The sequence below is a fragment of the Macaca nemestrina genome, chromosome 9 (assembly GCF_043159975.1).
Source record: "Macaca nemestrina isolate mMacNem1 chromosome 9, mMacNem.hap1, whole genome shotgun sequence".
Classification (NCBI taxonomy): Eukaryota; Metazoa; Chordata; class Mammalia; order Primates; family Cercopithecidae; genus Macaca; species Macaca nemestrina.
In genome coordinates this window covers 94,780,439-94,802,553 of record NC_092133.1, presented here as the reverse complement: position 1 = coordinate 94,802,553, position 22,115 = coordinate 94,780,439, and the positions used below count along the sequence as shown (strand labels likewise).

Below are 22,115 nucleotides of genomic sequence, written 5' to 3'. Positions count from 1 at the left end.
ATTTTAGAGCTATGGTGTTGCAACACGTTAGATCTCTGAAGCGATCCAGGGATCCAGGGTACTTTTCTGAAAATGAGTGAAGGTGGTGTCATACGAAAGTACGATTTGAGTTTCTTGGACCCTCTGCATGAAACGTGAACTTCAGGGATGCTGAAATCACAAGTTAAATTTACTTTTCAAAACCAGATATACGGTTGATGGATGTCAAATGATAAACATACCCTTAACAGTGAAACGGTCACTTAGGTTTCAGTTGTGCATGTTTGCTTGTTTCTTTAACCTGATTCAAATAGTTGTAATTTGTACTTTTTGTTGATAAAGAGAACTGGACGTCATTTTTGGTATAAATTCATTTTCTGTCTCATGGGCCTGAGAGCTCCTCAAGTCTTGTGTGGGCCTTGATTTTATCCTATAACATGTGGGAACGTTAGATTACTTAGGGCAATTAGTTTTACCTACACAATCCCGATGTTTCTCCAAGGTCTCACAAGCTGACTCTGAAGATATTGCTGCATTAGGGAAGAACTATGTCACTGTGATTAAAGCAGTTCTTAATTTATATGCAATAAAACTTTTTTTAGCTTCTCTTCCTAAAACATATACACACCCAAAACACACCCAATATACTGTCATGGCATACTGAAATGTAAAAGGGTTGGACATATAGTTTACTAACATCAAAAGGTAACATCCCTAAAAAATCTTGTTCGTCGATAAATCATCTTTTTTGAAGAACCGTGTAATAGAGATTGCGGAGTCAAGCAAACTAAATAATATTACAAAATGAAAATTTACAACGAAATGAGAGATGATAGGTTATTAAAGTTTTCTGAAAGAACAGCAAGTACAGAACTTGCTGTGTTTCACGGGAGAAGAGGATATGACTGCTTCGTGAAGAAAAATGCATACGAGTTAGTCAAATTTCCTTTTTTCTGCCTTGTAGTGAATGATATGTTAATTTTCAGTCTTTTTAGATTTCAATTCTAACGGATTGACTATAGAAGTAGTGACAGTAATCGACAAAATGAATATACTGTCTACAGAGGAAAACACCTCAGATTCGTGAATGAAAGTCGATTTGTATGTGTTTTTAAAGTTTACAGTAGAGAAATGTTCTCATGAATGTATCTGTGATTAACCTTTTATAGCTCGGAAGTTCCCATCGCCATCCAAACAAAAGGACGACGAAGAAGGTTGTTTGGATTTTGAGGTACTGTGTATAACTGATTTTTAAAAATATTAGTATTGCATGATACGAAAACGTAAAATCAGAGGCTTAGGCTTTATTTTCTCGCCTCTGCCTATGTCACCCCCAAATTATGTTTGATATTTTTCAGAATACGCTTAATGGAGAATCTATGTGCTAAGTAGATTACTGCTTCGTAGTGAAATTCTCCTATTATCTAGGATTAACTTAAGAAGCCAGCGTGCTATAGTGTAAAAAACAAGGCTTAGAAGCCACGAGAAATTCACGTGGGATCTGAAATAAGTTTGTCTAAAAGTGAAAGAACTACACTGAGTCCAGCTGTGGGCAAATTTATGATTCTGTGGTATATCTATCTAGATGTACAAAAGTTCTAATTGGATTCATAGAGAGACATCTATCAAGATGTACAAAAGTTCTAATTGGATTCATATGGCAACTGCAGTATTGTAAGAGCTGGGACCTGAAAAGTTAATGGCGGGGACTTGACATATTGACATTTCTTTCTTGTTCAGTGTAGACCTGAGGAACATTTCAGGAGAAAGAAAAGTGTGAGGAATAGGAAACCTTGTGGGACTATAATAACAAGAATATTGGTTGAATAGTCTTTTGAAAAATATAAATTATTTTCACAAAAGAACTCCTCGAGTCCCTTTATGGCAGGCAGTCAAGCTGCAGCAGCATGAGCGTCAAAGAATAGTGATGTATTTTAAGGTCACAGCTGTGGAAAGACGTGGACAATGTGTGACCTCTTAGAAATAAGCAGCTGCTGCCTGGTGGTAACAGCAAAGGGTGGAAGTCAATAGACAAGTAGATTTTTTCTGATTTGTCATCAGACAAAAAGATTTTAATATTTGTTTGCTTTCGTTTAGACATGACATATTTTTTCTTTCTTACTGCATTTACATTCTACTGAAGCACTTTTTCGATCAGCATAAATTTTGTCAAAAACTCGTTGCTTGTTTTAAGCCCCTGTTGACTGAAATAAAGCAACTTTTTCAACATTCTGTGCATACATTATATGACAGACTCTCAAAGTTCTCTTCATGACGTGTATCATTTTTAACACTAAACGATTCTCTGATCATGAATAGCTTAAATGTTTAATGCGGTATGTGTTATGGCAACCAGCAAGTGTATTGTATTTTGTTTGAAATGTCATGCTTATTTTTGATGAGGACTACAACACTAGTTAGATATTTTTAAGAGAGTTACTTTTTGAAATACGCAGGAGTGAATTATTTCGTGCATGTGATTTGTTTTTCCTTCTCACTAACCAAGTTCATAGCGTCATGAACGTACAGATAGATAAGCTTGATGTAGAGAGCGTTACGTGAGGTTTTCTATCAAAATGTTTTGGGTTTCAACACACGTCTGCTCTTAAGTCGAATTGCTTGTAAAGTAGGAAACTGTGTTCTTCCAAAAGATTTTAATTAGGAAATTTTGATACTCTTCATTATTGGGATTTCTCCGTTGAAATTATTTATTGATATTACTTTCAACAGAATTTCCTTGAGAATCTGTTACAGAATGATGAGTGTTTACCCAAGGCTACACATCGAAAAGAATTTGATACAATAAGTGGAAAATTAAGAGGTAAGAACCATTTTTTACTTAAAATTTCATTTGACCAGATATTTCTCTAAACTGATGAGGAGGAATATCCCCTAATAGCCAAAGAAAATCACCTCCTAAATGCAAAGCATGGGAAAGAAGAGAAGTGAAACGGTGATAAGTTGTACGTCTTATCAGGTGTTGGTAACAGACTACATTGAGAGCGCTGAAAGGGATCTGAATTATTAGTTTGAATTCAAGATATTCCAAGACCTGAGGAAAATGAGAAAATAAGAAAGAAGACAGTAGTAAAAGAGGAAATGAAGACTGAGAAAGACAGACGGTACACAGAGTACAGGAAGGAACAAGAAGCAGGTTTAATATAATGGAGGACGGTAAAATGAAATGATTCTTTAGGAAAAGATCGGGTATGGTTAGAAATTTGGGAAGAATATAAAGTGACCTTCTAGTACCAGACCTTACCAGAGAATTAGCTTAAAAATATTGTGACTCTTCCTGTCTTTCTCACTGGTGGGAAGCCATTAGGGATGGAAGCACCTGACCATGGAGAGCTGTGTTGTATTTGCAGTAGGTGAGAATAAGCATATATGCACGGCCACACGTGTATGCAATTTGTCACATACTCTCCGTGTAGACCAGAAGTTTTCAGACGTTAGAAAATCAGCTGGAAACCTTGTTAACAATTCACCCTGTGATTCAGCCGACTTGGGATGCTGCATTTTTAATAAGTTCTCAGGCGATGCTGATGCTGGTTGTCCTTGGACCTTGCTCTGAGTAGCAAGAGGAGAGGCCTTTCGTGGGAGAAATGTGGAGGAAGAGCAATCGGATACAGAAGGTGAAGACAGAAAAGGGTCAGGAGAAAGCATTATGTTGCTCTTATTTTTGAGTACATTTTTAGCCAGAGAAGAAGAAGAAAGAAAATTCAGAATGTTTTACTTGAATACTTAAATAGTTGTTATACGTAGGTACTGCACTGATGTTAATATAGAAAATGTTATTAATATTTAAGAAGTCTGTTGCAACTAAATTTGAAACAAGTATGTCAATATTGAAAGCGTATTTGCTATTCCTGATGAGTTTTGTACATCTTCCTCCATGAGTGGATCAAGAAATATTGAGATGGCTAAGCTACAAATTACAAAAATATTGGCATACCATTATACCATCTGGGTATGAAAATCAGTGAATATTTATATTGAGTATTATTCTCTAAGTATATATCCAAGCTGATCAATTCATAACGCTTTCACTGAGGAGATGTGAATTCTACATCCAGCTGAACTCTCATCGGAACGGTGTACCTTCTCAATGACAGGACATGGTAAAGAGCACGATGAATGCTTGCAATGTAATGATATACGTCCTTTTAATGTGTTGCATTGAGGACACAGCGTAGCATTCTCCGTCCAGCTTTTGTATTTATTTTCTCGGTGTCATGATTTGCTCCTCTGATTCAAGATCACTTCTCTCCTCATCACTCAGCATATACATATTGGTATTAACGCTTTTTGCAAACATCATATATAAAGGGTTGTACCGTGTTCTTGTCATTCCACAGCAACTTTGTTTTGTTCGGCGATTAGCTCGCCTTTCATTTATTTTAAGATTTCAGGCCGGGCGCAGTGTCTCACGCCTGTAATCCCCAGCACTGTGGGAGGCCGAGGCTGGTGGATCACGAGGTCGGCAGATCGAGACCATCCTGGCTAACATGGTGAAACCCCGTCTCTACGAAAACATACAAAAAATTAGCCGGGCTTGGTGGCGGGCACCTGCAGTCCCAGCTACTCGGGAGGCTGAGGCAGGAGAATGCGAGAACCCGGGAAGCGGAGCTTGCAGTGAGCCGAGATCGCGCCCCTGCACTCCAGCCTGGGCGACAGGACGGGACTCCGTCTAAACAACAACAACAACAACAAAAAGATTTCGTAGTGTGCATATTGCATGTTCACGTAGCACCACGTTTAATTAGACTCTCTTCATGATGATTCAAAAGCAACATAAGTATAATTACAGATGCCAACAAGCCTTTGTTTAAGTGTGTGTCCTGCTTCATGCTATATTAGAAATTAAAAGTGAAGTATTTAATATACAGGTATGCAAAGCCATACATTTCAATAGCCATTACAAATGTGGCTCACTAATCTTTCGGGCTATGCCATGTGACCTGTCCTGACTCTAAAAAATCTCCAGCATACCCCTTTATAAAAATAAAAGTAATAAAAGAAAATAACTAGGGTAGTATTTCCTGGATTGTGAACTTCAAGGAAAATCAGATCACAATTTAGAAATAGAGTTTTCAACCATGCCTAGGATTCCTAAGTTCCAAGTGGTAAACGGTTCCTTGATGATGAGATAGCTGTGAATGTTTCATCTCTGCCTGTTTTGCTTTTTTATCTTGTCTTAGAAAAGTGAAAGCCAGCTATTTTCTTCATAAAGGAAAATATTTTGGTTACATATTCATTTCCTATCTCATGGCACTCTGCTGTCTTTGCCCTTAGTGAGGATGTACGTTTATCATATTTTTACCTAAAACAAGCACATGAATTAATGGTATCAATTCTCACATCTGAATTTCTGAGGTTTCTTCAGTGCTTCAGACGTAAGTTTGAAAGATACTAATGAATCGAGAACGACCTTCTCATTGTAATTAAAGGAGGTTTTTATTTAAAGCGTATCGGATACAATGTTAAGCACTTTTTTTTTTTTTTTTTCTAAAACACATACATGCAATATGATCATGCGTATTTAGCCTTAAAAGGGTTAGACATAAATTTGGTGTGTTTTAGAGGGTTAATATCCCTGAAGTGCCTTAATTGAGAGATGATCAATCATCTCTCAAGGGAAACAACATGTATAAGTGGTATTTCTAAATATATTAAGCTATGTCATACTGAAAAATGTAAAAGTAGAGAAAACTGAGAGATTAAGCCTATTTTATTAGTATTATTTGATGAAAGGGATATATTTCTATGTGAAAGAAATGTCTGTTTTTTCTTGAAGCTAAGTGTTTCATAAGAGCTTTTTCATAACAGTAGTTTAACAACTCATATGGTATAACAAACAGAATAAATTTTAGCAACAAAGCAATTGTAGAATTCATTCCTTGAACGCTGAAATTGTTATTTTCAATAACCATTATTCTAACATTGCAACACGCAGGTTCATGATACGTAAAAAGTCCCTGGAAATTGACTTCTAGTTTTTGATACTTTCATATTAGGTTTTTTGTTGTTGTTGTTGTTGTTTGTTTGTTTTTCTAGAATCTCGCTCTGTCATCCAGGCTGGAGTGCAGTGGCATGATCTTGGCTAACTGCAACCTCCGCCTCCTGGGTTCAAGTGATTCCCGTAGCTCAGGCCCCCGAGTGGCTTGGGTTCCAGGCATGTGCCACGATACCTGGCTGATTTTTGTATTTTTGTGGAGACGGGCTTCGCTATTTTGGCCAGGCTGGTTTGGAACTCCTGGCCTCGAGAGATCCGCCCTCCTCGGCCTTCCAAAATGCTGGAATTACAGGCATGAGCCGCTGCACCGGGCCTGGATTAGTCTGTTGATGGGTATGCTTTGACCTTTTTGTGTAAGTGGATCAGGAAATTTTAAGAGGACTAAACTAGAGAACCCCATAAATGTAAAAATACTCATATTTCACACAGGTACAAAAATGAACATATTTATTAACTATTATTCTATAAGTAGATATTTATGCTGATAAATTTAGAGCATTCTCTGCAATGATAAGTGAATTGTACCTTTGAACCCTCATCGCAAATTTGCAATTTCTAAACTACAGGACAAATTGAAGAACATAAGAGCTACTTGTAGTATTTTGACATAAGTGATTCTCATGTGTTTCCTTAACTGTATATCATAGCATTCTACCATCAGCTTGGACATCTCGTTTTTTTGAGGGGGCGGGGGTCATGACTTGGTCATCTTACTGAATACAGCTTCTTTCCTTATATGGCAGCTTACTCCTACTGGTATTAGGATTTTTCTGCTTTAGTTATTGTCACTTTAAATATCTTTTCACTGTGGAAATCTTCACAGCGTGTTTGACGAAATTTATTTGTTAAATTTTCTTAGGGATATTTCTGTCACGTTGGCATGTTAACAAAGACAATAACCCAAAAGACCCCACAACCCAGTGTAATCCCTTTTCCATCCAAGCATGAGGATTCATCTTCATATTCACACTGTGTGAATGTTTGGTAGGCTTTGTCAGGCTTGCATATTGTCAATTATATATGTCCCTTTTCTTTTAGAGTCTTCTGATAAAGATGGTCCTCTGCAGGTAACAACTTTTCTATTTTTATCTTGAATATTAACTATATATTTTATGAAGTATACATTATATATTAATTATTTTATTTCCAAACCCATTTAGCCGACCGGTGGAATGAAAGCTTCTAATCCAAATAAAGCCTTAGAATTGAAGGACAGAGAAACAGTCAAAGCAGGTAAATTTTGTAATTTTAATTTTACTCTGGAAAGAAGAATATTAAAATATTTGAAATGCTGAGAGCCCTTTTATTCCCAGTGTTGTTTTCTTTTCAAAATTTGACGGGAAATCTTGGTACAAATACTGCCAATGTTAGTATTTATGTTTGAGAAAATGCCATTTACAAGCCTAAGATTAAGAGTTTAAAAAAGTATTCTGCTTAACCTCATGTGGTTCAACTTTAATGTCCTGATAGTATAACGTTTCCAATTTGCAATTTCTGTACGTGCTGGGTTTTCAGACAGGTGAATTTTGAGACTGTGAAATATTTGCAGTGGTTCAAACGCTGATTGGAATTCTGATCTTAGAGGAAAGTTTCACTTGCTGACATGACAGTTGTGAGTGTTGTCACTCTGAGAATCGAAAGAAAATCCGTTTCCTTTTTTCTGATTCGGTGACTGAGTGGGTGTGTGGGGTGTGTGCGCGTGTTTCTGTGTGTGTGTGTGTGTGTGTGTGTGTGTGTGTGACTTATAATTTTAAAAAATCATGACCTGATGGCTCTTTGCTAGACACAGCGTTTTAGAAGAGTGACTCTAAAGCATTCGAGTCACTTTTTATGCTACTGTAATTAATTGCCTAGAGGTACAAAACAGCCTGAATTAGTTTTGGTTGTCATTCCCAGGCACGTTTGAAACATTTTACACCAGGCTGTGCACGGTGACACATGCCTGTAATCCTAGCATTTCGGGGGACCAAGGCGGGCAGATAACTGAAGGTCAGGAGTCCCAGACCAACCTGGTCAACATAGTGAAACCCCATCTCTACAGAAAATAACCAAAAATCGCCGGTTGTGGTGGTGGGTGCCTGTAATCTCAGCTACTCTGGAGGCTGAGGCAGGAGAATCGCTTGAACCTAGGAGGCAGAAGTTGCAGTGAGCCGAGCTTGTGCCACTTTAGCCTGAGTGACAGAGTGAGACTCCATCTCAAAAAGCAAAGGAACAAACAAACAACACCTCACAGCGTATGTGTGTGGTTATAGACTATGTGTAGAATTTGTTTTCATGTCTTAGATTTTCTTTTTTCTTTCTTTTCCTTTTTTCGAGAGGGAGTCTGGCTGGCTCGCTCTCTGGCCCAGGCTGGGGAGCAGTGGCGGGATCTCGGCTCACTGTAAGCTCCGCCTCCCGGGTTCACGCCATTCTCCTGCCTCAGCCTCCGGAGTAGCTGGGACTACAGGCGCCCGCCACCACGTCCGGCTAATTTTTTGTATTTTCTAGGCGAGACGGGGTTTCACCATGTTAGCCAGGATGGTCTCGATCTGCTGACCTGGTGTTCCGCCCACCTCGGCCTCCCAAAGTGCTGGCTTTACAGGCGTGAGCCACCACACCCGGCCCCAGAGTCTTTTTACACTAGTCCCACTTATTGTCTAGAAGTGACCAATATTCTAAACTACTTTTTTAAACAATTCTTATGCACGTTTAAATATTTTACAACGTGTGTGCGTGCTCATATTTAATATGTAAAATTTTTTTTTCAACTTCTAATGCGTACATGGGTGTACAGTGTAATTTTTGGCAACATTCTTTTGTGATCAGCATGATAATTTTTAGAGACATCCATAATGGACACAAGTAACTGTGTTTTTTCATATTCGTGTGCGTATAAAATTCCCTTGTATGACTGTACCATAGTTAACTATACAATTTTTATGCTGATAAGTAATAAATAAAAATGAAAACATGCAGATTTCAGAGTCTTTGAGTTAGTTTTATCTACTGACTTTTTATTTGTTAGAAATCAAAACTAAAATATTTAAAGTATTTCCTTGTCCAATCATACATTTCACTAACAATTCAAACTGTGACCCACGGATTTTAGAGCTATGGTGTTGCAACACGTTAGATCTCTGAAGCGATCCAGGGATCCAGGGTACTTTTCTGAAAATGAGTGAAGGTGGTGTCATACGAAAGTACGATTTGAGTTTCTTGGACCCTCTGCATGAAACGTGAACTTCAGGGATGCTGAAATCACAAGTTAAATTTACTTTTCAAAACCAGATATACGGTTGATGGATGTCAAATGATAAACATACCCTTAACAGTGAAACGGTCACTTAGGTTTCAGTTGTGCATGTTTGCTTGTTTCTTTAACCTGATTCAAATAGTTGTAATTTGTACTTTTTGTTGATAAAGAGAACTGGACGTCATTTTTGGTATAAATTCATTTTCTGTCTCATGGGCCTGAGAGCTCCTCAAGTCTTGTGTGGGCCTTGATTTTATCCTATAACATGTGGGAACGTTAGATTACTTAGGGCAATTAGTTTTACCTACACAATCCCGATGTTTCTCCAAGGTCTCACAAGCTGACTCTGAAGATATTGCTGCATTAGGGAAGAACTATGTCACTGTGATTAAAGCAGTTCTTAATTTATATGCAATAAAACTTTTTTTAGCTTCTCTTCCTAAAACATATACACACCCAAAACACACCCAATATACTGTCATGGCATACTGAAATGTAAAAGGGTTGGACATATAGTTTACTAACATCAAAAGGTAACATCCCTAAAAAATCTTGTTCGTCGATAAATCATCTTTTTTGAAGAACCGTGTAATAGAGATTGCGGAGTCAAGCAAACTAAATAATATTACAAAATGAAAATTTACAACGAAATGAGAGATGATAGGTTATTAAAGTTTTCTGAAAGAACAGCAAGTACAGAACTTGCTGTGTTTCACGGGAGATGAGGATATGACTGCTTCGTGAAGAAAAATGCATACGAGTTAGTCAAATTTCCTTTTTTCTGCCTTGTAGTGAATGATATGTTAATTTTCAGTCTTTTTAGATTTCAATTCTAACGGATTGACTATAGAAGTAGTGACAGTAATCGACAAAATGAATATACTGTCTACAGAGGAAAACACCTCAGATTCGTGAATGAAAGTCGATTTGTATGTGTTTTTAAAGTTTACAGTAGAGAAATGTTCTCATGAATGTATCTGTGATTAACCTTTTATAGCTCGGAAGTTCCCATCGCCATCCAAACAAAAGGACGACGAAGAAGGTTGTTTGGATTTTGAGGTACTGTGTATAACTGATTTTTAAAAATATTAGTGTTGCATGAAACGAAAACGTAATATCAGAGGCTTAGGCTCTATTTTCTCGCCTCTGCCTATGTCACCCCCAAATTATGTTTGATATTTTTCAGAATACGCTTAATGGAGAATCTATGTGCTAAGTAGATTACTGCTTCGTAGTGAAATTCTCCTATTATCTAGGATTAACTTAAGAAGCCAGCGTGCTATAGTGTAAAAAACAAGGCTTAGAAGCCACGAGAAATTCACGTGGGATCTGAAATAAGTTTGTCTAAAAGTGAAAGAACTACACTGAGTCCAGCTGTGGGCAAATTTATGATTCTGTGGTATATCTATCTAGATGTACAAAAGTTCTAATTGGATTCATAGAGAGACAGTTTAAACTGCAGTATTGTAAGAGCTGGGACCTGAAAAGTTAATGGCGGGGACTTGACATATTGACATTTCTTTCTTGTTCAGTGTAGACCTGAGGAACATTTCAGGAGAAAGAAAAGTGTGAGGAATAGGAAACCTTGTGGGACTATAATAACAAGAATATTGGTTGAATAGTCTTTTGAAAAATATAAATTATTTTCACAAAAGAACTCCTCGAGTCCCTTTATGGCAGGCAGTCAAGCTGCAGCAGCATGAGCGTCAAAGAATAGTGATGTATTTTAAGGTCACAGCTGTGGAAAGACGTGGACAATGTGTGACCTCTTAGAAATAAGCAGCTGCTGCCTGGTGGTAACAGCAAAGGGTGGAAGTCAATAGACAAGTAGATTTTTTCTGATTTGTCATCAGACAAAAAGATTTTAATATTTGTTTGCTTTCGTTTAGACATGACATATTTTTTCTTTCTTACTGCATTTACATTCTACTGAAGCACTTTTTCGATCAGCATAAATTTTGTCAAAAACTCGTTGCTTGTTTTAAGCCCCTGTTGACTGAAATAAAGCAACTTTTTCAACATTCTGTGCATACATTATATGACAGACTCTCAAAGTTCTCTTCATGACGTGTATCATTTTTAACACTAAACGATTCTCTGATCATGAATAGCTTAAATGTTTAATGCGGTATGTGTTATGGCAACCAGCAAGTGTATTGTATTTTGTTTGAAATGTCATGCTTATTTTTGATGAGGACTACAACACTAGTTAGATATTTTTAAGAGAGTTACTTTTTGAAATACGCAGGAGTGAATTATTTCGTGCATGTGATTTGTTTTTCCTTCTCACTAACCAAGTTCATAGCGTCATGAACGTACAGATAGATAAGCTTGATGTAGAGAGCGTTACGTGAGGTTTTCTATCAAAATGTTTTGGGTTTCAACACACGTCTGCTCTTAAGTCGAATTGCTTGTAAAGTAGGAAACTGTGTTCTTCCAAAAGATTTTAATTAGGAAATTTTGATACTCTTCATTATTGGGATTTCTCCGTTGAAATTATTTATTGATATTACTTTCAACAGAATTTCCTTGAGAATCTGTTACAGAATGATGAGTGTTTACCCAAGGCTACACATCGAAAAGAATTTGATACAATAAGTGGAAAATTAAGAGGTAAGAACCATTTTTTACTTAAAATTTCATTTGACCAGATATTTCTCTAAACTGATGAGGAGGAATATCCCCTAATAGCCAAAGAAAATCACCTCCTAAATGCAAAGCATGGGAAAGAAGAGAAGTGAAACGGTGATAAGTTGTACGTCTTATCAGGTGTTGGTAACAGACTACATTGAGAGCGCTGAAAGGGATCTGAATTATTAGTTTGAATTCAAGATATTCCAAGACCTGAGGAAAATGAGAAAATAAGAAAGAAGACAGTAGTAAAAGAGGAAATGAAGACTGAGAAAGACAGACGGTACACAGAGTACAGGAAGGAACAAGAAGCAGGTTTAATATAATGGAGGACGGTAAAATGAAATGATTCTTTAGGAAAAGATCGGGTATGGTTAGAAATTTGGGAAGAATATAAAGTGACCTTCTAGTACCAGACCTTACCAGAGAATTAGCTTAAAAATATTGTGACTCTTCCTGTCTTTCTCACTGGTGGGAAGCCATTAGGGATGGAAGCACCTGACCATGGAGAGCTGTGTTGTATTTGCAGTAGGTGAGAATAAGCATATATGCACGGCCACACGTGTATGCAATTTGTCACGTACTCTCCGTGTAGACCAGAAGTTTTCAGACGTTAGAAAATCAGCTGGAAACCTTGTTAACAATTCACCCTGTGATTCAGCCGACTTGGGATGCTGCATTTTTAATAAGTTCTCAGGCGATGCTGATGCTGGTTGTCCTTGGACCTTGCTCTGAGTAGCAAGAGGAGAGGCCTTTCGTGGGAGAAATGTGGAGGAAGAGCAATCGGATACAGAAGGTGAAGACAGAAAAGGGTCAGGAGAAAGCATTATGTTGCTCTTATTTTTGAGTACATTTTTAGCCAGAGAAGAAGAAGAAAGAAAATTCAGAATGTTTTACTTGAATACTTAAATAGTTGTTATACGTAGGTACTGCACTGATGTTAATATAGAAAATGTTATTAATATTTAAGAAGTCTGTTGCAACTAAATTTGAAACAAGTATGTCAATATTGAAAGCGTATTTGCTATTCCTGATGAGTTTTGTACATCTTCCTCCGTGAGTGGATCAAGAAATATTGAGATGGCTAAGCTACAAATTACAAAAATATTGGCATACCATTATACCATCTGGGTATGAAAATCAGTGAATATTTATATTGAGTATTATTCTCTAAGTATATATCCAAGCTGATCAATTCATAACGCTTTCACTGAGGAGATGTGAATTCTACATCCAGCTGAACTCTCATCGGAACGGTGTACCTTCTCAATGACAGGACATGGTAAAGAGCACGATGAATGCTTGCAATGTAATGATATACGTCCTTTTAATGTGTTGCATTGAGGACACAGCGTAGCATTCTCCGTCCAGCTTTTGTATTTATTTTCTCAGTGTCATGATTTGCTCCTCTGATTCAAGATCACTTCTCTCCTCATCACTCAGCATATACATATTGGTATTAACGCTTTTTGCAAACATCATATATAAAGGGTTGTACCGTGTTCTTGTCATTCCACAGCAACTTTGTTTTGTTCGGCGATTAGCTCGCCTTTCATTTATTTTAAGATTTCAGGCCGGGCGCAGTGTCTCACGCCTGTAATCCCCAGCACTGTGGGAGGCCGAGGCTGGTGGATCACGAGGTCGGCAGATCGAGACCATCCTGGCTAACATGGTGAAACCCCGTCTCTACGAAAACATACAAAAAATTAGCCGGGCTTGGTGGCGGGCACCTGCAGTCCCAGCTACTCGGGAGGCTGAGGCAGGAGAATGCGAGAACCCGGGAAGCGGAGCTTGCAGTGAGCCGAGATCGCGCCCCTGCACTCCAGCCTGGGCGACAGGACGGGACTCCGTCTAAACAACAACAACAACAACAAAAAGATTTCGTAGTGTGCATATTGCATGTTCACGTAGCACCACGTTTAATTAGACTCTCTTCATGATGATTCAAAAGCAACATAAGTATAATTACAGATGCCAACAAGCCTTTGTTTAAGTGTGTGTCCTGCTTCATGCTATATTAGAAATTAAAAGTGAAGTATTTAATATACAGGTATGCAAAGCCATACATTTCAATAGCCATTACAAATGTGGCTCACTAATCTTTCGGGCTATGCCATGTGACCTGTCCTGACTCTAAAAAATCTCCAGCATACCCCTTTATAAAAATAAAAGTAATAAAAGAAAATAACTAGGGTAGTATTTCCTGGATTGTGAACTTCAAGGAAAATCAGATCACAATTTAGAAATAGAGTTTTCAACCATGCCTAGGATTCCTAAGTTCCAAGTGGTAAACGGTTCCTTGATGATGAGATAGCTGTGAATGTTTCATCTCTGCCTGTTTTGCTTTTTTATCTTGTCTTAGAAAAGTGAAAGCCAGCTATTTTCTTCATAAAGGAAAATATTTTGGTTACATATTCATTTCCTATCTCATGGCACTCTGCTGTCTTTGCCCTTAGTGAGGATGTACGTTTATCATATTTTTACCTAAAACAAGCACATGAATTAATGGTATCAATTCTCACATCTGAATTTCTGAGGTTTCTTCAGTGCTTCAGACGTAAGTTTGAAAGATACTAATGAATCGAGAACGACCTTCTCATTGTAATTAAAGGAGGTTTTTATTTAAAGCGTATCGGATACAATGTTAAGCACTTTTTTTTTTTTTTTTTCTAAAACACATACATGCAATATGATCATGCGTATTTAGCCTTAAAAGGGTTAGACATAAATTTGGTGTGTTTTAGAGGGTTAATATCCCTGAAGTGCCTTAATTGAGAGATGATCAATCATCTCTCAAGGGAAACAACATGTATAAGTGGTATTTCTAAATATATTAAGCTATGTCATACTGAAAAATGTAAAAGTAGAGAAAACTGAGAGATTAAGCCTATTTTATTAGTATTATTTGATGAAAGGGATATATTTCTATGTGAAAGAAATGTCTGTTTTTTCTTGAAGCTAAGTGTTTCATAAGAGCTTTTTCATAACAGTAGTTTAACAACTCATATGGTATAACAAACAGAATAAATTTTAGCAACAAAGCAATTGTAGAATTCATTCCTTGAACGCTGAAATTGTTATTTTCAATAACCATTATTCTAACATTGCAACACGCAGGTTCATGATACGTAAAAAGTCCCTGGAAATTGACTTCTAGTTTTTGATACTTTCATATTAGGTTTTTTGTTGTTGTTGTTGTTGTTTGTTTGTTTTTCTAGAATCTCGCTCTGTCATCCAGGCTGGAGTGCAGTGGCATGATCTTGGCTAACTGCAACCTCCGCCTCCTGGGTTCAAGTGATTCCCGTAGCTCAGGCCCCCGAGTGGCTTGGGTTCCAGGCATGTGCCACGATACCTGGCTGATTTTTGTATTTTTGTGGAGACGGGCTTCGCTATTTTGGCCAGGCTGGTTTGGAACTCCTGGCCTCGAGAGATCCGCCCTCCTCGGCCTTCCAAAATGCTGGAATTACAGGCATGAGCCGCTGCACCGGGCCTGGATTAGTCTGTTGATGGGTATGCTTTGACCTTTTTGTGTAAGTGGATCAGGAAATTTTAAGAGGACTAAACTAGAGAACCCCATAAATGTAAAAATACTCATATTTCACACAGGTACAAAAATGAACATATTTATTAACTATTATTCTATAAGTAGATATTTATGCTGATAAATTTAGAGCATTCTCTGCAATGATAAGTGAATTGTACCTTTGAACCCTCATCGCAAATTTGCAATTTCTAAACTACAGGACAAATTGAAGAACATAAGAGCTACTTGTAGTATTTTGACATAAGTGATTCTCATGTGTTTCCTTAACTGTATATCATAGCATTCTACCATCAGCTTGGACATCTCGTTTTTTTGAGGGGGCGGGGGTCATGACTTGGTCATCTTACTGAATACAGCTTCTTTCCTTATATGGCAGCTTACTCCTACTGGTATTAGGATTTTTCTGCTTTAGTTATTGTCACTTTAAATATCTTTTCACTGTGGAAATCTTCACAGCGTGTTTGACGAAATGTATTTGTTAAATTTTCTTAGGGATATTTCTGTCACGTTGGCATGTTAACAAAGACAATAACCCAAAAGACCCCACAACCCAGTGTAATCCCTTTTCCATCCAAGCATGAGGATTCATCTTCATATTCACACTGTGTGAATGTTTGGTAGGCTTTGTCAGGCTTGCATATTGTCAATTATATATGTCCCTTTTCTTTTAGAGTCTTCTGATAAAGATGGTCCTCTGCAGGTAACAACTTTTCTATTTTTATCTTGAATATTAACTATATATTTTATGAAGTATACATTATATATTAATTATTTTATTTCCAAACCCATTTAGCCGACCGGTGGAATGAAAGCTTCTAATCCAAATAAAGCCTTAGAATTGAAGGACAGAGAAACAGTCAAAGCAGGTAAATTTTGTAATTTTAATTTTACTCTGGAAAGAAGAATATTAAAATATTTGAAATGCTGAGAGCCCTTTTATTCCCAGTGTTGTTTTCTTTTCAAAATTTGACGGGAAATCTTGGTACAAATACTGCCAATGTTAGTATTTATGTTTGAGAAAATGCCATTTACAAGCCTAAGATTAAGAGTTTAAAAAAGTATTCTGCTTAACCTCATGTGGTTCAACTTTAATGTCCTGATAGTATAACGTTTCCAATTTGCAATTTCTGTACGTGCTGGGTTTTCAGACAGGTGAATTTTGAGACTGTGAAATATTTGCAGTGGTTCAAACGCTGATTGGAATTCTGATCTTAGAGGAAAGTTTCACTTGCTGACATGACAGTTGTGAGTGTTGTCACTCTGAGAATCGAAAGAAAATCCGTTTCCTTTTTTCTGATTCGGTGACTGAGTGGGTGTGTGGGGTGTGTGCGCGTGTTTCTGTGTGTGTGTGTGTGTGTGTGTGTGTGTGTGTGTGACTTATAATTTTAAAAAATCATGACCTGATGGCTCTTTGCTAGACACAGCGTTTTAGAAGAGTGACTCTAAAGCATTCGAGTCACTTTTTATGCTACTGTAATTAATTGCCTAGAGGTACAAAACAGCCTGAATTAGTTTTGGTTGTCATTCCCAGGCACGTTTGAAACATTTTACACCAGGCTGTGCACGGTGACACATGCCTGTAATCCTAGCATTTCGGGGGACCAAGGCGGGCAGATAACTGAAGGTCAGGAGTCCCAGACCAACCTGGTCAACATAGTGAAACCCCATCTCTACAGAAAATAACCAAAAATCGCCGGTTGTGGTGGTGGGTGCCTGTAATCTCAGCTACTCTGGAGGCTGAGGCAGGAGAATCGCTTGAACCTAGGAGGCAGAAGTTGCAGTGAGCCGAGCTTGTGCCACTTTAGCCTGAGTGACAGAGTGAGACTCCATCTCAAAAAGCAAAGGAACAAACAAACAACACCTCACAGCGTATGTGTGTGGTTATAGACTATGTGTAGAATTTGTTTTCATGTCTTAGATTTTCTTTTTTCTTTCTTTTCCTTTTTTCGAGAGGGAGTCTGGCTGGCTCGCTCTCTGGCCCAGGCTGGGGAGCAGTGGCGGGATCTCGGCTCACTGTAAGCTCCGCCTCCCGGGTTCACACCATTCTCCTGCCTCAGCCTCCGGAGTAGCTGGGACTACAGGCGCCCGCCACCACGTCCGGCTAATTTTTTGTGTTTTCTAGGCGAGACGGGGTTTCACCATGTTAGCCAGGATGGTCTCGATCTGCTGACCTGGTGTTCCGCCCACCTCGGCCTCCCAAAGTGCTGGCTTTACAGGCGTGAGCCACCACACCCGGCCCCAGAGTCTTTTTACACTAGTCCCACTTATTGTCTAGAAGTGACCAATATTCTAAACTACTTTTTTAAACAATTCTTATGCATGTTTAAATATTTTACAACGTGTGTGCGTGCTCATATTTAATATGTAAATTTTTTTTTCAACTTCTAATGCGTACATGGGTGTACAGTGTAATTTTTGGCAACATTCTTTTGTGATCAGCATGATAATTTTTAGAGACATCCATAATGGACACAAGTAACTGTGTTTTTTCATATTCGTGTGCGTATAAAATTCCCTTGTATGACTGTACCATAGTTAACTATACAATTTTTATGCTGATAAGTAATAAATAAAAATGAAAACATGCAGATTTCAGAGTCTTTGAGTTAGTTTTATCTACTGACTTTTTATTTGTTAGAAATCAAAACTAAAATATTTAAAGTATTTCCTTGTCCAATCATACATTTCACTAACAATTCAAACTGTGACCCACGGATTTTAGAGCTATGGTGTTGCAACACGTTAGATCTCTGAAGCGATCCAGGGATCCAGGGTACTTTTCTGAAAATGAGTGAAGGTGGTGTCATACGAAAGTACGATTTGAGTTTCTTGGACCCTCTGCATGAAACGTGAACTTCAGGGATGCTGAAATCACAAGTTAAATTTACTTTTCAAAACCAGATATACGGTTGATGGATGTCAAATGATAAACATACCCTTAACAGTGAAACGGTCACTTAGGTTTCAGTTGTGCATGTTTGCTTGTTTCTTTAACCTGATTCAAATAGTTGTAATTTGTACCTTTTGTTGATAAAGAGAACTGGACGTCATTTTTGGTATAAATTCATTTTCTGTCTCATGGACCTGAGAGCTCTTCAAGTCTTGTGTGGGCCTTGATTTTATCCTATAACATGTGGGAACGTTAGATTACTTAGGGCAATTAGTTTTACCTACACAATCCCGATGTTTCTCCAAGGTCTCACAAGCTGACTCTGAAGATATTGCTGCATTAGGGAAGAACTATGTCACTGTGATTAAAGCAGTTCTTAATTTATATGCAATAGAACTTTTTTTAGCTTCTCTTCCTAAAACATATACACACCCAAAACACACCCAATATACTGTCATGGCATACTGAAATGTAAAAGGGTTGGACATATAGTTTACTAACATCAAAAGGTAACATCCCTAAAAAATCTTGTTCGTCGATAAATCATCTTTTTTGATGAACCGTGTAATAGAGATTGCGGAGTCAAGCAAACTAAATAATATTACAAAATGAAAATTTACAACGAAATGAGAGATGATAGGTTATTAAAGTTTTCTGAAAGAACAGCAAGTACAGAACTTGCTGTGTTTCACGGGAGAAGAGGATATGACTGCTTCGTGAAGAAAAATGCATACGAGTTAGTCAAATTTCCTTTTTTCTGCCTTGTAGTGAATGATATGTTAATTTTCAGTCTTTTTAGATTTCAATTCTAACGGATTGACTATAGAAGTAGTGACAGTAATCGACAAAATGAATATACTGTCTACAGAGGAAAACACCTCAGATTCGTGAATGAAAGTCGATTTGTATGTGTTTTTAAAGTTTACAGTAGAGAAATGTTCTCATGAATGTATCTGTGATTAACCTTTTATAGCTCGGAAGTTCCCATCGCCATCCAAACAAAAGGACGACGAAGAAGGTTGTTTGGATTTTGAGGTACTGTGTATAACTGATTTTTAAAAATATTAGTATTGCATGATACGAAAACGTAAAATCAGAGGCTTAGGCTTTATTTTCTCGCCTCTGCCTATGTCACCCCCAAATTATGTTTGATATTTTTCAGAATACGCTTAATGGAGAATCTATGTGCTAAGTAGATTACTGCTTCGTAGTGAAATTCTCCTATTATCTAGGATTAACTTAAGAAGCCAGCGTGCTATAGTGTAAAAAACAAGGCTTAGAAGCCACGAGAAATTCACGTGGGATCTGAAATAAGTTTGTCTAAAAGTGAAAGAACTACACTGAGTCCAGCTGTGGGCAAATTTATGATTCTGTGGTATATCTATCTAGATGTACAAAAGTTCTAATTGGATTCATAGAGAGACATCTATCAAGATGTACAAAAGTTCTAATTGGATTCATATGGCAACTGCAGTATTGTAAGAGCTGGGACCTGAAAAGTTAATGGCGGGGACTTGACATATTGACATTTCTTTCTTGTTCAGTGTAGACCTGAGGAACATTTCAGGAGAAAGAAAAGTGTGAGGAATAGGAAACCTTGTGGGACTATAATAACAAGAATATTGGTTGAATAGTCTTTTGAAAAATATAAATTATTTTCACAAAAGAACTCCTCGAGTCCCTTTATGGCAGGCAGTCAAGCTGCAGCAGCATGAGCGTCAAAGAATAGTGATGTATTTTAAGGTCACAGCTGTGGAAAGACGTGGACAATGTGTGACCTCTTAGAAATAAGCAGCTGCTGCCTGGTGGTAACAGCAAAGGGTGGAAGTCAATAGACAAGTAGATTTTTTCTGATTTGTCATCAGACAAAAAGATTTTAATATTTGTTTGCTTTCGTTTAGACATGACATATTTTTTCTTTCTTACTGCATTTACATTCTACTGAAGCACTTTTTCGATCAGCATAAATTTTGTCAAAAACTCGTTGCTTGTTTTAAGCCCCTGTTGACTGAAATAAAGCAACTTTTTCAACATTCTGTGCATACATTATATGACAGACTCTCAAAGTTCTCTTCATGACGTGTATCATTTTTAACACTAAACGATTCTCTGATCATGAATAGCTTAAATGTTTAATGCGGTATGTGTTATGGCAACCAGCAAGTGTATTGTATTTTGTTTGAAATGTCATGCTTATTTTTGATGAGGACTACAACACTAGTTAGATATTTTTAAGAGAGTTACTTTTTGAAATACGCAGGAGTGAATTATTTCGTGCATGTGATTTGTTTTTCCTTCTCACTAACCAAGTTCATAGCGTCATGAACGTACAGATAGATAAGCTTGATGTAGAGAGCGTTACGTGAGGTTTTCTATCAAAATGTTTTGGGTTTCAACACACGTCTGCTCTTAAGTCGAATTGCTTGTAAAGTAGGAAACTGTGTTCTTCCAAAAGATTTTAATTAGGAAATTTTGATACTCTTCATTATTGGGATTTCTCCGTTGAAATTATTTATTGATATTACTTTTAACAGAATTTCCTTGAGAATCTGTTACAGAATGATGAGTGTTTACCCAAGGCTACACATCGAAAAGAATTTGATACAATAAGTGGAAAATTAAGAGGTAAGAACCATTTTTTACTTAAAATTTCATTTGACCAGATATTTCTCTAAACTGATGAGGAGGAATATCCCCTAATAGCCAAAGAAAATCACCTCCTAAATGCAAAGCATGGGAAAGAAGAGAAGTGAAACGGTGATAAGTTGTACGTCTTATCAGGTGTTGGTAACAGACTACATTGAGAGCGCTGAAAGGGATCTGAATTATTAGTTTGAATTCAAGATATTCCAAGACCTGAGGAAAATGAGAAAATAAGAAAGAAGACAGTAGTAAAAGAGGAAATGAAGACTGAGAAAGACAGACGGTACACAGAGTACAGGAAGGAACAAGAAGCAGGTTTAATATAATGGAGGACGGTAAAATGAAATGATTCTTTAGGAAAAGATCGGGTATGGTTAGAAATTTGGGAAGAATATAAAGTGACCTTCTAGTACCAGACCTTACCAGAGAATTAGCTTAAAAATATTGTGACTCTTCCTGTCTTTCTCACTGGTGGGAAGCCATTAGGGATGGAAGCACCTGACCATGGAGAGCTGTGTTGTATTTGCAGTAGGTGAGAATAAGCATATATGCACGGCCACACGTGTATGCAATTTGTCACATACTCTCCGTGTAGACCAGAAGTTTTCAGACGTTAGAAAATCAGCTGGAAACCTTGTTAACAATTCACCCTGTGATTCAGCCGACTTGGGATGCTGCATTTTTAATAAGTTCTCAGGCGATGCTGATGCTGGTTGTCCTTGGACCTTGCTCTGAGTAGCAAGAGGAGAGGCCTTTCGTGGGAGAAATGTGGAGGAAGAGCAATCGGATACAGAAGGTGAAGACAGAAAAGGGTCAGGAGAAAGCATTATGTTGCTCTTATTTTTGAGTACATTTTTAGCCAGAGAAGAAGAAGAAAGAAAATTCAGAATGTTTTACTTGAATACTTAAATAGTTGTTATACGTAGGTACTGCACTGATGTTAATATAGAAAATGTTATTAATATTTAAGAAGTCTGTTGCAACTAAATTTGAAACAAGTATGTCAATATTGAAAGCGTATTTGCTATTCCTGATGAGTTTTGTACATCTTCCTCCATGAGTGGATCAAGAAATATTGAGATGGCTAAGCTACAAATTACAAAAATATTGGCATACCATTATACCATCTGGGTATGAAAATCAGTGAATATTTATATTGAGTATTATTCTCTAAGTATAT

The 22,115-nt window shown here is 37.4% G+C and overlaps 1 protein-coding gene across 1 annotated transcript in view; it reads left to right on the top strand.

Annotated features, from left to right (window-relative positions):
• The window catches only part of LOC105463238 (ankyrin repeat domain-containing protein 30B), a 189,337-nt gene that overhangs the window by 61,422 nt on the left and 105,800 nt on the right, over positions 1–22,115 (top strand). The window contains 10 exon segments of the mRNA XM_071070132.1: positions 1,149–1,210; positions 2,710–2,800; positions 7,034–7,062; positions 7,156–7,228; positions 10,225–10,286; positions 11,750–11,840; positions 16,074–16,102; positions 16,196–16,268; positions 19,266–19,327; positions 20,827–20,917. Coding sequence (XP_070926233.1) covers positions 1,149–1,210; positions 2,710–2,800; positions 7,034–7,062; positions 7,156–7,228; positions 10,225–10,286; positions 11,750–11,840; positions 16,074–16,102; positions 16,196–16,268; positions 19,266–19,327; positions 20,827–20,917 — 663 coding nt within the window.